The sequence below is a fragment of the Bidens hawaiensis genome, unplaced genomic scaffold, assembly GCF_021521415.1.
Source record: "Bidens hawaiensis isolate Kalapana, Puna unplaced genomic scaffold, B.hawaiensis_p1.1 tig00010382_1, whole genome shotgun sequence".
NCBI classification, from domain to species: Eukaryota; Viridiplantae; Streptophyta; class Magnoliopsida; order Asterales; family Asteraceae; genus Bidens; species Bidens hawaiensis.
In genome coordinates, this window is record NW_027491787.1 from 579020 (window position 1) to 600203 (window position 21184).

Here is a 21184-nt window from a genome sequence, read left to right on the forward strand (position 1 = left end):
TGCACCTCTGGTTGAGATTAATAAAAACAAATATATCTATTATCTATTAAACGAACGTTTCATTCATGAACATAAACAAACTTCCCGACAAACGATTCTCGGTTCCAGCCCGAAGGAAGGGTATGAAGGTAATTTAGCTTCTGTGCATCCCTGTTCTTCCTGCTCGCACACCAACACACACAAACGGTTACCAAACTTTACCGATATACAATCACGTTAAGCTTCAACTTCGAACCATTAATAATCAACGGCCATTGCAGAGTACACAATCATATCATTCATCAACCATCGGTAATCTCTATACATCTCGCTGTTATTATTTTATCTCAGTTATCGCTTAATATAACAAATTCTAGGTTTTCAGTCATCTTACTGTGTGTATTGTCAAACCTTCTTGTTGTTATGGTGATTTTATGTACTGAATATGATATTATTAGCTTAATCGTTACTGAATTTGTTAATTTTGTGTTTCGGAATGAGCGGAATCGATTTAATTGGTAATCTAGGGTTTGTTATTGGTTAATATGTGAGAAATATTGTTTAACCTCGGTATATGGCTTACTGTGATCAATTACAGTTCCGGTGTATGCTAATATTGTTTATACTTGAAGTTAATTGATAAACTGTAGGTTTTCAGTTATCTTGCTGCTTGTTTTATTAAATCTTCTTCGTGTTCCATTGCCGTCGTGTACTGAATTTGATATGATTAGTTTAACCGTTACTTAATTGCTCGGTTTTGTGCTTCGGAATGAGCGGAATCGAGTTAATTGGTAATCTAGGGTTTGTTATTGATTAATATGTGAGAAATATTGTTTAACCTCGGTATATGGCTTATTACAGTTCCGTTATGTGTTAATATTGTTTATACTGAGCTCAGATTTCTCAATTTGATTGTATCTGGATGTCTTAGTTTTGTATTAGGTTAAGATGCTTCAAGTTAATTGATAAACTCTAGGTTTTCAGTTATCTTACTACGTGTATTATTGATTCTTCTTGATGTTTCATTGCTTTCATGAACTGAATATGATATTATTAGTTTAATCGTTACTGAATTGCTCGGTTTGTGTTTCGGAATGAGAGGAATAGAGTTAATTGGTAATCTAGGGTTTGTTATTGGTTAAGACTGGGGAAAAGTTGTTTTACTAAGGTATTTGGCTTATTGTGATAAATTGCAGTTCCATTATGTGTTATTTTTGTTTATATTTGATCATATTTGAATGTCTTAGTTTTGTCTGTGGAGTTTGATTGGTTAAGTTGGTGTAGAATAATCATATCTAGGTATTTTGCTTAGTTTGATTAAGTCAGTCTACGAATTTATTGGTTTTGTGTGTTGGAATAAGCAGTATCGAGTTAATTGGTAATCTAGGATTGGTTAAGATTGGGGAAAGGCTGTTTTACTTTTGTATTTGGCTTATTGTGATCAATTTCAGTTTCAGTGTTTGCTAATTTTGTTTATACTAAGTTCGATTTTCTCGATTTGATTAGATTTAAATGTTTGTGTTTTGTATTAGGTTAAGATGCTTGAAGTTGATTGATATTTTAAGGCGTTTGATTGATTTAGTTAGTGTAGAACAATTATATCTAGGTAGTTTGCTCGATTTGATTAGTTTGTATATTCTGTTCTTCTGATATGTGGATCTCCTAGTACTGCATTTTGAAGTATAGAGTCGAGTTCAAGTTAAATGCCTAAGTTTGATATTTTCTTGTCTAAAAACATCATGAAAGTGCTGCTGATTGTTTTCTCTCACTAGTTTTCTGTTAAAAGTTTAATTTACAAGTCTAGCCAGTCATAGGGCCCATTTGTGGATAACCAGGAATATGTAATTATGTAAATATTGTGCTCGACTTTAGTATATGTTGCCATATATTTGTTGTTTCGTTTTTTGATGCTTCTTCCTTTGCTTCAAGCAAATGTTTCTTGTTTTTTTGCACTGATGTTATGTAATTTTGGAAGGTGACTTGGCAGATAGGCTATAAGTTCCTTTTTAGTTTTTGAAATTAACAAGTTAAGGTCTGTCTTTATTTATCTTGTTATATAATTATCATGTCTAGAACGCATGTAAGCGTAATACTGTTCTCCAAATATATGACACAATCAGCGTACATTACTCTTCCTGATTTAACTTCCTATCAGTGGTAAATCAAATATACATTTCAGTTGTTGGTTTATCTGGTTTTACCTTAAGCTTTCTTGTTTGCTGTGGGGCGACTTTGTAATCTACTACCATTACCATAAACCTTAAATAGAATGCTGTATGTTTGAGTCATGCGCGCACATATGCACCTGTTGATATTTCAATTGGGACAACTTAGATTTAACTAGTTTTTGTATATTTTACACATACATCCACTGTTTTCTTACAGGTTGTTTTAGTCACATGGTTTAGTACAAGATATTTCTATTTGGTTACATTTGATAACTATAATGGACCCTGCACGATCAAACTCTGGGACTGCTGATGATAATAATGGAATTCCTGACGATTTACGTTGCAAAAGATCAGATGGTAAACAATGGAGATGCCACGCAATGTCTATGCCAGACAAAACAGTATGTGAAAAGCACTACCATCAAGCAAAGAAAAGAGCTGCAAATTCTGCAATGAGGGCCAGTCTCAAGAAAGCAAAAAGGAAACCTGCAGGTGAAAGTGACAGTTATTTAGAGAGTAAAAGTGATGATATGGATTCGCCTCTTGTGGATTACCGAATGTCAGATATACAGAAAGAAATGTTCTCAAAGAAACAATTAAGTTATTCACCTGAAACGCCTTCATTTAAGAATTCATCTGTTCACATGCCTTCAAAATCAAATGATGAGCTGCAAAGAGACATGGATGAATCTGAAGAGACACCAAAGGCTTACAGGACACCTTCTTCTGTTGCTGACTCATCAAAGAGCAGATCTGAGAAGATGCATAACGCCAGTGCTATGACTGTAAGTAGAGTTGCAAAAGTTTGTTTTTCATGATAAATATTCAACATCTTTTTAAGAGGGGTTTGATTTGCATTATAAAACTGCCTTTATCTGATTGTGACGACTTTGAATCGTATTTGAATACAATATCACTTGACTTGTTTTCAGGAAATGTCTGATGCGAGTTCAGAATCATCTGAGGATACTGGTGGACAAATTTGTCATCAATGCCGACGGGATGATACAGAAAATATTATTTGGTGCCTTAAATGTGATAGAAGGGGATATTGTGATAAATGTATTTCCACATGGTAAGATTGACTGCATTATGAATGCCAATATAACATTGTTGTGATCCACAATTTATTAAATTCTTTCACTGTTCTGCAGGTATCCTGAAATTCCAGCTGAAGAAATCAACAAAATTTGTCCTGCATGTCGAGGTTGCTGTAATTGCAAGATGTGTCTACGTGGTGATAATGTGATAAAGGTAATTAATTTGTGAACAAAATCAGTAAAAAAAAGGAAAACTGATTTATTTTTACTGTCTTGCAGGGAAAAATACGGGAAATACCTGTCCAAGATAAATTAGAGCATCTATTTTGTCTTTTGTCTTCTGTGCTTCCTGTGGTAAAACAGATCCACTTTGACCAGTACTCCGAATTAGAACTTGAAAGAAAGCTTCGAGGTAAGAGTTAAGATACATTTGAAGATTTTTAAGTCACGTCTGCTGAGTCATCTAATTTAATATTCTGTTCGTTTTATATCTGATTCAGGAAACAGGATAGATCTTCCCAGGACAAGATTAAACGCAGATGAGCAAATGTGCTGGTAATGTTTCTATTATACACTCATAACACCATAAAAAGTAATATCAAACAATATCTTAATACTTTTAGAAGTGTTGTGTGGCAGTGACTTCTGCAGAATACCGATTATCGATTATCACCGACACTGTGTGGAATGCTCAAATGACATATGTCTTAGATGCTGCCAAGATGTAAGAAAAGCCTCAAAAGATGGCGGTGAACCAGATACAAGCAGAATTGAAGATGAAGATATAAATATTGTTGAAAATCAAGAAAAGCCATTAAAACAAATGAGATTGTCCAATAAGCTTTGTGATTGGAAAGCCAACACTGATGGCAGTGTTCCATGTCCTCCAAAACAACATGGTGGTTGTGGTAACTCGCCTTTAATGTTAAAACGTATCTTTAAAATGAATTGGGTTGCAAAACTTGTGAAAAATGTCGATGAAATGGTTAGTGGGTGTAAAATGTATGACATCAGCCCTATAAATAGTTTAAGCAATATCTTGTATACTCCATCCTGTGAAGATATAAAAAGTGAAGGGATTAGAGAATTTAGAAGACATTGGATTAAAGGTGAACCCGTTATAGTTAAGGTGGTTTGTGATGAGTCATCAATGCTAGGTTGGGACCCTATGGTGATGTGGAAAGGAATTCAAGAAACAACTGATGAAAGAACTAAGGAAGATATCAGAATTGTGAAGGCTATAGATTGTTTTGACCGGTCTGAGGTAGGTTTCAAACGTTTTAATCATATTATAGTAGTTACTATTTATGCTATCTAGTGTTTTGACATATATCTTTTTTTACCTATATTTTATACCAGATAGATATTGAACTTGGAGAATTTATCAGAGGATACTCTGAGGGCAGTATACGGGAAAATAATATGCCACGAATGTTGCTTTTAAAAAACTGGCCTTCTAGTGCCTCTGAAGAATTTTTATTATACCAGAGACCTGAGTTTATTACTAAACTACCCTTGCTCGAATATATTCATTCCAAGTGGGGCCTACTTAATCTTGCTGCAAAGTTACCTCATTACTCTCTGCAGAATGATGTGGGACCTAAAATCTTGATTTCTTACGGAATGCGTGATGAACTCGGTCAAGGTGACTCGGTCAACATGCTCCGTTTCAATACGCGTGATGTGGTGAGTGTTCTCATCTTCAGTTTTGAACCGTGTTTTGTTTTTAAAGTTGTTAATTTGAGTTATGAATTCATGTGGCATGAAAATAGGTTTACCTGTTAGTTCATACATGCGAAGTGAAGAGCAAGTTACAAACAAATGCAGCAAAATCACCAATTGTAGAACATGACACGAAAAATGATGAGATAAATATAGATTTAATTGAAGATGACACCACTGAAAGTATAGGGATCAGCAATACCGATAATGAGAAAGCTATTAAATGTGAAGATTTAAACACAATTTGTGAGGAGATGTTTACAACTAGCCAACCAGGGGCAATCTGGGACATTTTTCGCCGTGAAGATGTTCCAAAGTTGATTGAGTATATGAGACTTCATTGGAATGAATTTGGTTTACCAGATGATATCATAACTGATTCTGTAAGTCCAATATCACATCTTTGTATTAATTTGATGGTTTCCAATGCAAGAATTGATGTTCTATGCGTATTCTATGTATCTTAGGTACCACAACCTCTTCATGAAGGAATGATATATTTGAACAGTCACCATAAAAGGAAACTAAAGGAAGAACTTGGTAAGTTTACTATCACGAAACGCTCGTTTTTATAATTTTCGTATTTGAATTAAAACGTTGATATATAATTGTAATTTTTTTTTGTCAATTGTTTGTTAGGTATAGAGCCATGGTCAATTGAGCAGCATTTAGGGGTTGCTGTATTCATCCCCACTGGATGTCTTTTTCAAGTGAGGAACCTGCAGGTGAGTTCACTGCAATTAAAAAAATACTAAATAAAAATTAGGGGTGTTCACGGTCTAGTTTTGACGGTTTTCAGGTCAAACCGTTCGCCAAACCGTAACAAATAAATAATATCAATTCATGTTTTTCTATATTTTTATAAAGATTTAGTGCTTGACTTATGAAGTTATGGTTCTCATTTTTTTTTATATTTCATAATTTTTTTTTAATCTTTTATAGTCAACGGTCCAATTAGGCCTTGATTTTCTTTTCCCTGAAAGTTTATCCGAGGCTGTAAGATTAGCTGGAGAAATCCGTGAACTTCCTAATGACCACGATGCAAAGATTCAAATGCTAGAGGTCAAATTTTCTTTCCAATAATGCCCTTGTGCTTTCTATGTTTTCTTTCACTTATTTTTCTTTATTTTTACTGATCTAATTTATTATCGTTTGTTCTGTATCTTTGTAGGCTGGTAAAATTTCTTTATATGCAGCGAGTTCATCCATCAAGGAAGTTCAGAAATTGGTGTTGGATCCAAAGTAAGACATTCGGAATCTTTTTTATTATCTTTTTTACTATGTTTATGCTTCTTTTTTTTGAGGCTATACTTTTAGTGGTCTTTCATGCTTTACAGCACATTTTGTTTAATAATCATTAATCAGAAATAAGTGCTTTATCTTTAAAGTTTATAATAATTAGTGCATGTATGGGCCTTATCACCTTTTCATAAAAGTGAATGATATTCTATCTATAAAGGAATATCCAAGAAACTTAATACTTACTATACTTTCACTTCTGTAAGCTACATATGTTTTTCATTTGGTGGGGCCCGTCTTGACTTTCTTTACATCGTAAAATCGGACCCACTAAAAGGAACTGCTGAATCTAAGGAAATTCTATCACATCCCAGTTAAAAGATAATCCATCATTATTGTACAACTCTTTAATGCATCGCATACAACGTATATTAGGGGTGTGCGTGGTGCGGTTCGGTGCGGTTTTTGACTAAAACCGAACCGAAAACCAAACTTGCGGTTTTAAGATTTTTTAAAACCGTTCGGTTTCGGTTTTAGGTTTTTGGGTTTCGGTTCGGATTTGGATTCGGTTTTTTCAGTTTTGCTATCGAGTCAAAACTTTTTGGGGAAAAAAAAAATGTTGACCCAAGATATTGAAATTGGGCATGATATCTTTTTCCTATAAACTAATAATTAATAGAATATTGAATATTTGGACTTCAAATATTAAAAGCTAATAAAAGATACATTTAAAATCAAAATTCAAAATCAAAACTAAAAATGCCAGTATTATTAGTTATTAACCATATGTAGAAACCAAAAATATTTGTTAAACCATATGTTAAAACAAAACAAATAGTCATCGGTATATTTTGTTTTAATGGTCACGGTTAAAAAATTATGGTTATTTTGATTTTTTTTGTTATTTTGGTGCGGTTCGGTTTTTTCGGTTCTTAACAATATACAAAACCGAACCAAAACCAAATATTTTGGTTTTTGCTAAAGTTCAAAACCGAACCGCCAGTTTGTAATTCGGTTTGGTTTTTTTGATTCGGTTTATTTGGGTTTTTCGGTTTCGATTCGGTTTTATGCACACCCCTAACGTATATGACATTCGACATTGTTCTGTTGCAGGTTTGGTGCAGAGCTTGCATTTGAGGATCCAAACCTAACGGAAATGGTTTCAATGAATCTCGAGAAGATGACTAAGCGACAGGTGGCGTGTGCTTAAGCGTGCGATTTCTACAACTCTGCAAGTGTAATATGAATATATGATTATAAACTATATTCTTGCCTACTTTGACATGTTTTTGCAGCAAGTCTTGTATTTATGTGACCGAAAAGATTTAACTATAGTTTATAGCATTTAGGAGCTTTGCTAAATTTAGACTGCTTGATGCATTATGAGCGAGTGACTTTTAGTTCTTACCGTTATTGGGTTGAATTGAAACGAACTGGATTCAGTATCGTTCTAACCGAACTTATAACCAAATTTGAATTTGGGTTGGAGTTTGGTCTCAACAAAATTTGAATCTAGCTCTTCGGTTTAATCGATTTTAAACCGAGTGATGAACACTAATGCTATGGGGGCGGGTTTGGAACAATTTCTGTAATTAAGCAGGACGGTGGGCTTTTAATTCGAATCCACTAGTAAATGTTTCTACACATTGGGCATACAACCTGGTTCTCGACCCGACCCTAACTGGGACATGTTTCTACCTGACCCAGTTGTTGACTTGGTTGATCAAACCCGAAACTAGTTACAATGGCTGGGCTCTCATTTGGGCTTGGAACTATATATGCAATTGGGCTTATGGAGGAATTTAGCCCGGACCAGTAGATTCAAAAGTACAAATCTAAAACTTTAGTTTTGAACAATAGTTTTATATAATACGAAATAAAAGTTGTAAAATAAAAAAGTTTCCTAAACGAAAATGAAGTAAAATTTTAGTATATTGAAATTATTGGTGTAAATGATCAGAGTTGTTCATAAGCTTCTTGGATCGGCCATTAAAAACTCGAATGAAGCAGAAGTTCAGTGACCTATTGAAGCTCTTTTAATAAATGAGCTCGACTTGACTTGAAAGGCTACCTGTTGTTTATTAAATGTTGTTTGATATGTTAAGTACACATTTACATAATAATCATCGCGTAAAATTATGTTAAAAATAATTAAATAATATATATGATAGGTTATACAAAAATTGATAAGTGTAACTAAAAGATTTAAAGTAATAAATATAAATATACGCGTTTATCAACAAGATGAACGTCACCCGAGCTTCAATAATTACTCACATATTAATCAAGCTCAAGCTTTAGTAATAAAGTTTGAAATCAGCCGAGCTTTCGGTAGTAAAGCTTAAAACAAGTCGTCCCTTTACGCAATTACACCCTAGTTATCACTTATCAAAATCCAAGCAAAAAAGGTTACTAATTTTCGTAAGTTTGTGCAACCCATCTGATAAGACTAAAATGTGGTTCGTTGTTGTGGTGGTAACCAAAGTTCAAACCAAATCATTACATCGTGTCCAAGAGGCAAGAACATACTCTCTATGGCCTTAATAATAATAATAATAATAATAATAATAATAATAATAATAATAATAATAATAATAATAATAATAATTGGCTGTAACGTAATAGAATTTTTTAAGGAGGATGATCAAAATTTCCATTAGACGGTTTCTATAGGTTATGTTTGTTCACAATGAGTAAAAGAAGACTAGAATGATGGAATCTCCTCCTTAATCATCCCATTAATCCTTGATAGCCCAGTTCAGTAAAAACCAGCATTCGCTGCTAGCTGCGTTAAGTGAAAACAGAAGCGACCCTTTTCAAATGAACAAACGAAAGAATGAAAGTCGTAACAAATAAAAGAAGACTAGAATGAAGGACTCGCCTCCTTAATCATCCCACGAGTCTTTGATAGCCTCGTTTAGTGAAAATAAAATCCAACCGGTCGTTATTAGCCTTGTTTAGTGAAAATAGTAGCGAAACTTTTCCAACGAACAAATGGAAACCACTTATAGAATAAGAATATTAGATTGAGGCTGTTTTTAACGGTTTATGGAGCCTCTTAATGTGTAAGTTTTAGATTCACGCTTAATGATTCAGTGGCTACCTCTTAACCGACCAGATTTTTTAATAGTTCAGCACAAGATTGCCAAACAGGCCCTTACACATTTACGTAACAATTTATAATTTTTGTATCATTAACATTTTTGGACGGCTATACATGAACATCGGTTTTAATAACTAACAAAAACAATTTTAATCTATGCATGTGTGGTGCTCTCATTTACTAGTGTAAACAACTTATTAATAGTATGATGACCCATCTAATAATATGTGGTTATTAACCACAATATTAAAACCTTAGCTTTTTATAAATGTTGTTGGACATAAACATGAGATGGGTTTGATGACCACATGTGGGGAGTTTGATCCCATGTGTGGATTTAGGTTCAATGTATGTTTGGTGAGTAAACAATACAAATGTCGGAGAGTTTCAAAAGACATAAGTCACATAACATGAACAAGATCTAGTATGAAATATATATTTATTTACTATAAAAAGGGGACTTATAACACCACTGGTTGTGGTCCTTGAAAATTCGCGGTGGTTTGCCGTGACAAAAAACCACGCCGTGATATACCACCTCGCCTACACGTGGACGGACCACATGCGTGGTGTGTTTGACGATGATATTAGTGTTAAATATGTAATTCGAAAAAATATTTTTTGGTTAATCTACATGATGTACGAATATAAACTACTTCAGTTATATTATATGAAATGTATTTTAAAAAGCCTGACCAATTTGTACCTGTGAAAATGTTAATAATATATTTGTTTAATAAAAAAATATTATTAATTAGCTTGAAAATTACACATATTTTTTTCTTATAGTAGGTCAAATTTTGATATTTGATTAAATTTTACAAAATAAACTTCATATTTTATTATAAGTTTTAAAAAATCACACATAGTTATGGTTCTACTAAATCAAAATATGATGTTTTTAGCTAGCTTCTTGGTGACATGTGTTTTTCATTTATTTAATTGATTAAACAAAAGTAAAAATGCTGAGCAAGAAACAGAGGGCAAAGAGACAGGTTGTGCTCCCATGATCCCTTTCTAGAAAAAAACTATTCTTAAATAGTAATATTTAATATCTTTTAAAGTTATTAATAATAGTTCTTTTACTTAAAAATAGTATTTTTTTTATACCTTATAATATTGCAGTGAAGGTTTCTACTAGACAAAGGAAAAGAATATAAACAACAAAGTAACATGCCTCTAGATTTTATGTATTTATAAGAAGAATATTTTTTTTCCAATTTAAGATTAATAATTCAAAATCAACTATTACTGAAGTTACAGCATGCAATGTTTAATTGATTTATTATTGTTTTGTAGTATGCATGTGAGGCTTTATTTTTGGTATCATTAGTCATATTCACATACACATGTTGTACAAGAGTAGTTTTTAAGGCATGTGAGTCAAGTTAGGATGGTAAGCATATCATACTCAAGAAAGAAAGTACACCTGCTAACCATCTGGTACAACTCAATCTATAAAGACTAGTGTACCCTCATCATTTTATTCATTTATGTAATTTATATTTATATTATAAAAAATACACATGCATGTATACCCGTCATGGATCAATGAACTTTGTTACTCATGTTATTATGTTAACATGTTTAGGTTTGTTTTCGGATGTTCAAATAGACCTTTTTATTGAATCATGTCACCGTAAATTAACCAATTTTGACAAACTTCAATAAAAGCATACAATTTATAATAAAATAAAAGAATAGAACTTCTTCAAAATGCCCCACTTCTATGTTTAGGCGACTTAACATGTCATTGCTTGGAAATGCCTGATATAGTTGTCTAAAAGTCTACTAGCTCACTTGATTGCCAGTTACGAATATAGCGTAAAAACATTTTTTTACTACTATCATATGGCGCTTATAACTCAATCTGGATTCACCCTTACACACAACCACCTCTTTGTAAAGAAAATATAATTTTTAAAAGATATAATTTCAAATGTATGTCTATAAAATGATTTATTAAAAAGAATAATGTTACATGTAACATGTCCTTATCATATATTGTTATAAACATGACCTATAAGTATAGGAACAAATATTTGCCACTAGCTTTTAGTGGTTACATCAACAAGCCCATTTAGTTGTTAAGTTTTTTATCCTACTCCACGTGCACCTCTTATATTGCATTTCTTATTTAATATATGGAACAAAAAATACAATAACTAATATATATTAAATGTTTAAAATTCTTCACAAATTCGTCTACTTAATAACATTATACATGATGTTTCATTATATTCGATTTTATGAAATATTTTAACCCGGGTTAATAGATAAAATTGATTTTTTTTAGGTAGCGCTTGGTATGCAGGAATGGAGGACGGAATGGAATGACCTATTGTGAGGGAATGGATTTTAGTGTGTTTGGTTGACCAAAGGAATGAAATGACTTATTACCTAGTTCATTCTATTCCCTCTAAAATACCCCAATTTCATTCCATCCATACCCCCATGTTTTTTTCATTCCATTCTTTCCTTCACCCTATCACCTCCACCACCCTCCCAACACCACCACCACCCAACATCAACACCCACCACCACCACCAACCGCCGCCACCACCCACCTCCACAAACCATCGCCATCAGTGCCAGCCAGCCACCACCTCCAGCCGCCTGCCGCATCCATCAATCATCGCCCCACCATCACACACGCCGCCCACTGTCACCGCTACCCACCACCACCTCCACTGTTACCGCCATCACCACCTCCACTGTTACCGCCACCGCTCCACCGCCACCACCACCACCCACTACCATTTTAATTTTATTTTTTTATTTTTTTCTTACCTACCAACAATATAAAGTAATAATTCATTTCATTCCCATGTGGTAACCAAACATTTCATTGGAATGGTAATAACCCATTCCATTCGTTTGTCCATCCATTACCACGTCCATTTCATTCCGTCGTCTATTTCATTACCTCAAACCAAACAGACCTTAGATTTTAAGCAAAAACCAAACCAACTCAACTTTTTTTAGCCATTTGAATCCATTTTCATTTTTCTTTTGACCGAAAAAAATAAAACTTAGGAAGCTGAACAAAGGAACCATAAAATACAAATTAACGAGCATCCGTATACTAATATGATAAACATAATTGTAACGCTCAAGGTAAATTTAAAATCGTTTAAAAGCAAGAGAATATCTATATCTATCTATCTATCTATATAGTATATATAAACGAAAACATAAAAATCCTACGTGTCGCGATGTGGTCGCTCCCCTTTTGTTTGGAGTCACCAGATTTGCTTGATTTTAAAATGGAGGCTTCTCATGCATTTGACCCGAAATCACGGGTATGTGTCTTATCAAACCCAGATATTTCTTAAACGGGTTATAACATCTCATTAAATAAATAATCTCACCAAATATTTGATACAAAAATCCTATAAAGTAGGAATATACTAAAAATTAATATATGATTTATTTAAAAAAAAAGATATATGTTATTTATAATTAAAAAACCAATTTTTTAGTAAAAAAATAAACAGGTCTTGGATACCATCAAACTCATATAGCTTTTAAACCGGGTTATAACATCTCATTTATTTATGAAACAATTTAATATCAAACCATAAGTATAGTATTATATTTCATACAATAAAAAATTCAAAAAATAAGTAAATATTAAAAACAAATAATATAAAACGACCCCGTAATACGAGAGATAAAAACTAGTTATGTATATAAAAAATGTTATGTCTTAAATATAATTATCTGTCATAAACACAATTTAATTCACAAGAATAAGAACTAGTTAAACATTAAACATGCTTTCAGTCAACAAAAAAATAATACTATTTTTTAGATAATATTATTTTGATTCACACCAATTCAACTCTAAAAATTAATATAAAAATAATTATTTTAGAAAAGATTCTCTATAGCCATGGAAAAATCCCTGCTAGACCACATCACATGTATCCGCAATTTCACACCTCAGGAATTAAAACCACATCACATTAAAGAAACCCAAGGACAATTTCGTCAATTCAAAATTAAATCACCATCAATGATATTAAAACCCAAGGACAGTTATTTACCACGTTCCTCATCATTTCTTTCTCCTAAAAGAGGTCGTTGGTTTAAACCTCAACACATGCGTAAAAGACGATTTTACCTGATTGTTAGGTTTCTACTTACGACGAATTTTGAATCTGACATGAATCATCAAACAACCAAAAGTGAGTGTTGAAACCTCGTCACATATTGACTTGGAAAAAATACTGTTACAAAAACCCAAGGACAATTTCCACACATCATAGTTTTCTTTTTAAACGACCAGCTAAGTAACGTCGGGTACTCTGTACGTGGCCCCCATTGGCTAAAGGTATCCCGAGCCGGCCACTAGTCCGAACGGACGGAGCCCCTAGCGGTCCACCAATTGAGGGATTCACCGGATAAAACCCGACCCCCACGCATGCCAAATGGCACGACAATGAGGAGCCGGTAAAACCGGGTGAGATCAGGACTCGAACCATGGCAAGCCAGGGTCATCCCTCATATCTCCCATATAAATTGGTGATAGCGAGGTTTGAACCCCCTACCTCTCACTAATAAAGTGAGTGCTTTACCATTAAGCCACATCCAATTTATTCCACACATCATAGTTAAATTGCCATTTTTCATATTAAAAACCAAGGACAATTTACCACGTGACTTATGACTTAATGGTTCTAGCCTCGACGTTTACGTTAGAGGGTGGTTTTATGTGGTTGTTAGGGGTTTTTGCCCACGAAGATATTTTTTAAGTCGGATATGAATCGTCAAATAGCTATGGACGACTGAAATCTCGTTACGGATAAATCAAAAGAACTTTGTTAGAAAAAAAACCCCAAGGACACGTTCGTCACGTCTAAATTAAATTGCCATCTATATATCATAATAAAACCCAAGCAGAGGTAGTCCAATTGCTTCTCCTAGCAGAGGCTCCCGTAAGAGGGCGGTTCCACCCAGTTGTTAGGGCTTCCATCTAGAGAGATTTTTGTGTCGTACATGAGACGTCAAATAACTAGATAAAATTAAAATCTTGTCACATGCAACGTCAAATAACTAGATAGAATTACAATCTCGTCACGTATAGACTCAGAGAAAACCGTTAAAAAAGTAAAGGAGAAAAAACCAAGGGTAATCTAGTCAAATGATTTTTTTTTTTTACCAATTTTAATGGTTTGTATATAGTTAATAAGAAACATAGATATTACATCAACATAGCAGGTAGGCGGGAAACAAGCTGCGCCGCCACCCCTTTCTGAATTGCAAACCCTAACTTGCTAAAGACATACCACTGCTCCTTTGGAGTCAACACACTGCTATGCACAACCCGTTGGACCCTGGTTAGGAAACGGATAGCTTCCGGTGCCAAGGAGCCAAAGGTATCGAAAGCCAGAGGGACAAAAACATGTTGGTTCTCTTCGCAGGCTTTAGCATGTTTCTCCACCTTCTTTGTTTCAGCCATTTTCATTGTTTGCCCAGCTACAAACCCATTATCCCTCAAACCAGCTAAAGGAGATACCCCGGTGAGGTCAACACAAGCGTGTTTTCCCCCGGCCCAACCAAATACGAGCAAATCTGCCGGTCGTAGAGTGGATCTCCCTTCTGTGGGGTCTGTAAGGAAGTTTACGGGGGCTTCCTTTTTAGCTGATATCCCAGCCCGCCTTAAGATGTCCCAAAGAACGTCCCACACCCAATCATGTCGGTATTTGAACCCAGGCATCTCCTTGCAATGAACCGCATGCTCTCCGAATTTATACAGGCAAGCCTTACGGCAGATCGGACATGTTTCGTCTTCTGGGTACATTGGGACCATCAAACGGTACTTAAAAATGGCCCTATACTCGACCGTAGACATGCTTTGGCCCAAGCCATCAATCGGGATAACGGTCAGAAAATCTTGGGCATGAGGACCTTGTAAGCATTCAATAACCGCCTTCTGTCGGGGGGACAATCCAAAAACTTCTCCCAGGCTCTGAGCGATTTTGCCAAAAAGGGCATTCGCCAAAGTTTTTTGAGGCTTTGGTGGGGCGGTGTCCTTATTAGAGAAACCGCCAATGTCAAAGTCTGGGAGAGCGCCATTTAGGCGTTCCAGGGCCTGCACGTAGTCTGAGTCTAGGTCGACAACTCCGCTATTCCTTAAGATGTTATTCTGGAGCTTCCAAGACTGATCCCTCGACGCTACAAAAGCATAAACCCCAACATCATGAGCCGAAAGAAGGCCTAAACCCCCCAAGCGCATCGGTAAAGATGCAAGTCGCCACTGAAGATCACCAAAGAACGGGCCTCCACATACAACTATGTCTTCGATGGCTTCTCGAAGCCCCTTATCAAAACAGGATACCGCGTCATCCATCATATGGGGGTGGCATGTTCGTAACCCAAAAAGCAACTGAGCAACCCCCATGCAAGACCTAAGCAGGAGGAGTTCGCTCTGGGGATCCGTAAGGCAAGGTAAGAGTTTCATAAGATCAACCGCACGAGCTGCTCTCCGCCTCGCCAACTCCTTAATAAAGTAGAGATCTCGACTAACAGCCCCTCCAAGGAGCTTTACCCCTCTCTCTGGTCTACCAATCCCGCTGGACAAAAAAACTCGGTTTTCTTAATATTAAGTTGAAGCCCCAATGATGGCCCTTCCGAGCTGATAATGTCTAGGGCTTTCGCGACTTCGTTGGCACCACAAATAATAGTCCCATCATCCAAGTACCAAGCATGAAATGAGAGGTTACAGTCATTTTGTACCCGAAGAACAAGAGGGTGTAAAGCTAAGGCAAAGAGGAGGGGCCCAAGGGGGTCTCCCTGCTGAACCCCAGTAGTAGCCCCTATACAGTCATCACCAACGTACAACCTAGCCGGCTGGGAATAAAGGAACTAGACCCATATATAGATAGACGGGCAATGATGATGAACCTCCCTGAGAAGGGTTGTGCGGTCGACTATATTGAAGGCGTTGGAGAAGTCCACGGTAAGCATAGCTAAAGAACCGTCCGTGTGAAAGGAGTTAAGAAACCGGTTCGCGCTGTGAAGCGGAACATGTCGGGGTACAACGTGATTGGACAAATACACAAGACACTATTTAAAGTGACAATATTCATTTAACTCATTTTATTTCAACAAATCGATAAACAACACTTCTCGTCTACACAAACAAACTGAATACAAGTAATAATTATATTGTTCGTTTTGCTAATATCCTAAAGGTCTTGGTAACGTTTTCCGTCAAGCACTCGAGTCAACAAAAGTCAAACCTGTAACATTTCATAAAATAAAGTTTGTCAACACAAAGGTTGGTGAGCAATTCATAAGTTTGAGCATATAAGTGTATAGTATGAAAATCCACAAAACTTGTATACAAAACAATAAATAAGAGCTATAAACTAGAATAAATAGTTATTGCTAAACAAGTTAGCGACACCTAGCTATTGGCAATTAGTCTAGGATTTTATGACAGTTGCTAATAAGCTTACATTAGCACCACCTAACTACAAGGGGATGCCGAGTAGTCTAGGATTTATAGTTATCGTTAATAGCATACGTTAACGACACCTTGCCATTGCCAAATGGTATAGGATTTATAGTTTCACCATCCAAAAGCTGTAAACACATAGTCAAATAAGCATACAACACCAAATCGAGCAATTATTCAAGTAAGGTATACAATCACGTTTGTGGGTTGAAGATGCAAGTAATTAAAGCATTTAGTTTGATAAGTATGAAATGTCACCCCAAAACGAAAGATGGAAAAAGGGGTATGAAAGTACTCACCTCGATTGACGAATCGGGAAATAATAAATGATCGACATATAAAAGCTTGTGAACGAAATGAACAAATCCGACTTGAAAGCTAATTGAAAACAAATAAATAAAATATATTAATGAACTTGAACTTTTGTGAAACTATATTTGAAACATTGAACAAAAGGTTCGGTTGTAAATCGGATTATCGGTTAATTTGTTAATGGTTAGGGACTCGTACTTAAATGACAATTAAAATAAAATAATATTATTTTATTGAGCTTTTAAATAATTAACCAATATTAAATATAAGCAAGACGGGTTTAAAACAAGGGTTCGGTTTTTTATAAAAAGAAAGAATTGATAATAAAGTTTATAATAATATTATTAATGATAATAATAATTCTAAAAAGATATGATAGATATATATATATATGTTTATATGTATATATATATATACATAAGATAAAGATGTTAATAATAAAAACAATAATTATTTTTAATAATACTAATATAGTATAATAATTATAACAATAATTATTATTATTAATACTAATAATGATAGTAAAGAATAAAATCTTGGTATTAATTTTAAGGTGTTGTTGATAAAAATAGTAATAATAATAAGTAATGATATTGATAGTAAATAATGATACTATACTCGATGTCAGTTCGATTTCTAAACGAGTTCACAAAATAACTATATTAATATTATTGCTAGTAATTAATGATAAAATATGATTTTTAATAGATAATAATAATATGACATTTAATAATATTAATAACAATTTTAATATTTATAATAATAATAATAATAATAATCTTGTTAATAATAGTTTTAACTTCAATATTTATAATAATAATGGTAATAATAATATTAATAATAAATACCTATAATAGTAAACTCAACATATTAATACTAATAATAGTTTTTATGTAGTAATGTTAGTATTAATAGTAATACAATTTTGTTAAATATAAAAATAATGCCAAAACCGGTCTAGGATGAGACCCGAACCCGAGACCTCTAGCTCAACAACTTGTGTATAACCAACCGAACCAAAATAACAATTGTTAAATTTAAACCCCTAATCAAATTCAAAACAACACTATATCCAATCCAACTCGTTATAACCAAACAATATATCCATTTATTAACAATTTGAATCCGACAATCAACATGAAAATTAATAATAACAAAACCCGAATTAGTTTACCTATTAGGTGATTATGAGGTCGTCGGAGATGAAGACACGGAGGGTTGCCGGAGCAAATTTCCGGCAGAGCCGAGAGAGAGATGGAGTAAGAGAGAGAGAGACAACACGAGAGAGATAGAGAGGTAGAGAGAGAAAGAGAGAGATACGAAGACAGAGAGAGCGAGAGGGAGAGAGCCGAGAGGGAGAAGATAGTGGCCGGAGCACCGGGGGCCATGGCAGCTGCCTGAAAAAAACGCGCGGGGGGGGGGGGGGGGGAGAGCTCGCTGGAGAACGAAAGGAGGGAATGAGGGGGTGTTGCGGAGCTGCCGGAAAGCCGAGAAGGGGAAAAGGGAAGTGGTGGTGGTGCGGCTGGAGTGATGGCAGCGGTGGAGGTGGTGGGTGGTGTTCGGATGTGAGGAAGGAGATGATGGTGGCCGGCGAAGGTGGCTGCGGCGGCGGCCGGAATTCCTCATCGGTCGCCGGAAATCGGCAAGAGGGAGGGGTGGCGGCTTGATGTTTATGAAATAGGGTTAGGGTTTGTTCTTTTTATAGGTGGGTATAAATGTTACGTTTTTGGCCCCTCAAGTTTGGTATTTAGTTATAAATGGTTTAAATCTTGAATAGGTTTAAGGAAATCCACTTTAGCCCCTAGAGTTTATTTAACCGAGCTTATAAACTATAAATAACTTTATTTTGACAAACCTCGCACACGCTAGAGTGATAGTATCAATGAGTTGATGAATTCCGATTCGAATTTACAAGTTTAACCACAATTACGAAGTATAACTTATTTAAAATAAACGCGAAATAAATCAGCATGTTACAAAAAGATTACAAAAAAATGAATATAGAACGAGACTCAAATTTGACGAATGTCACATTAGGGGTCCTTACCCCAAATTGAAAGTGCCATAAATACTGAGTCATTTCCTTCCCAACCATCTTCATAGCCACTTTAGAAACCAACCTACGCCAGATAGCCTCCACAGCAATGGTCCGAATTCCATTATCCGGCTTTAATAAAGGGGTAAGGGGGGCCGAAGCAATAAACTCAGCGAGCACCTTGGGGCACAGACCCCCTAGCCATAAGTTGACGACTTCAGTGATGACTGAGAGCAGACCCATGGAAGTCACTGATCCATCACCGCTAAGAGCGTCCAACAAGTGTTGCGCCCGCATCCCGTCTCTCCCGCATGAGGTCCCTTTAGGAAATGATCGGATACATCTAAGCACACAGTCCCCATCCACAGAGAGAGTAGGCAGGGCGACAGAGCTAGAAGGCAAGGACGGAGGCAGCACCACTGGTTGTTTATCAATGAGGGCTTTCATGGTTGAATCTCCGAGAAGGGCAACCCCACTTGAGCATAATACCTTGACTGCAGCTGAGAAATGACCATCTCTGACTTTCCTGAGACATTGTTTAATATTGAGGCTGTTTTCAGAACCCTCCTCCACTCCCACCTCTTTTTAGAAAAAGTGCTTCCCCCCACGTTATCAAAGAGAGAAAGAACCAAGTCAGCAAAACCAGATCCATCTTTCCACACCGCAAGTGCTTGCTGAATGCTACTACATTGCAAAGACTTTCGATTCCCTGACCTGCGTTCCTGCCTAGTGGAAGGTTTCACCACCCTTAAAGTACAACGCGGAAACAATAGTAATTTGACCCATGATGTGCTAAAAGTAGTCAAATAATTATTAACTAAAATTATACTAATATAGACACTAAGTAATACTCTAGACCCTTAAACTTAACTTAAACTACTAACCGGCAAGTGGACCGATAGACTCTAGTACAGCTAAGTAAGTCCGGATATCGAACCCACGAGACTTTTTAAATTACGAAACTAGCAAATTAGACTCAACTACAAGACACGACTATTTATTAATAATATTTGAGGGGGAATTTAAACTAATTATTAAAACTAATTAAAACAAACCCTAATTAATAAAATAATAATAAAACATAATCATTACTTTAAACTAATTAATTAATTAAACTTAACCTAATTTAATTTAACTAATAAACAATTTAGAAAACTTGGATTAATTCAGATGATGAAAATAACTACTCAGGCCAGAATCCCCAAAGTTACGGTTATTAATTTAAATGAAAAAACGAAAGTTATGGAACTGGGATCATAGAATAGACCCTTGACAGAAAACCCGAACAGGACCCTTGAACTTCAAGAAGACGTCTATGGATTTCTAACAAGTTATAAGACTCACCAGTTTTATATTAAACTTCCTTACGGTTACTTAATCGCTTATGTCTAAGAATCTTTTATGGCGAAAACCTACCTTACATCGCTGAATTCAAAAGATAGCAAAGCAAACACAATTAATTTAATAGACTAAGCTGACAATCAAATCTAGACGGACTCCTTACGAAGAACTAAATCTAGCAATCTCGACAAACAAAGATCTATTAATAGCCTATCACTTTACAGTTTTTTAGACTAGCAGCTCACTTTTATCTGTTTACTTGATTTTATTGTTTCCATGATTTTAATGCATATTAATCATAAACTAGCCAAGAACACACAGTAAATGACCTAACAAAGCCCTATCCTATGAAACAATCAACAAAGGCAATGTAAAACAATAAATTCAAGTAAACAAAACCAAGCAATCATACGCATCAATTAAATCAAACTTAACAGTTTACTTAGAACATAAAATCCATAACGAAACGAAAATACAAATAAAATCAAACCGAACTAAGGTTCATCAAGACCTAGGCAATCAGTTTAGCCTAGCATCATATAGTCTAAATCAAACAAAACAAATAATAACGAAAACATGGTGAAAATCTAAAGAACGAAGGATTAAAGGCGATAAAACCCGTAATCTCAAAACGTGAATGTATAAGTCTTCACCGGCTGTCCTCTTGCCTTCAAAATCACCACGAAACTCGAAAATCTCCTCCAAGAACTCCCAAAATCGGCTGGTGGCTTAAGGTTCCGTCAGGTTTAAGTTAAATGCGTTTAAATTGCGAAAACT

The 21184-nt window shown here is 35.1% G+C and overlaps 1 protein-coding gene across 1 annotated transcript; it reads left to right on the top strand.

The window, feature by feature from the left end:
• The first annotated feature begins 105 nt into the window (after positions 1–105).
• On the top strand, positions 106–7554 carry LOC143534956 (E3 ubiquitin-protein ligase JMJ24-like). The gene is made up of 14 exons (XM_077029321.1): positions 106–291; positions 2365–2935; positions 3083–3225; positions 3305–3404; positions 3470–3602; positions 3691–3745; positions 3830–4454; positions 4550–4876; positions 4963–5295; positions 5380–5452; positions 5552–5637; positions 5855–5974; positions 6084–6154; positions 7265–7554. Exons 2-14 carry the CDS (start codon positions 2426–2428, stop codon positions 7359–7361), a joined length of 2673 nt encoding a protein of 890 aa, XP_076885436.1. The 5' UTR covers positions 106–291; positions 2365–2425; the 3' UTR covers positions 7362–7554.
• Positions 7555–21184: the final 13630 nt, after the last annotated feature.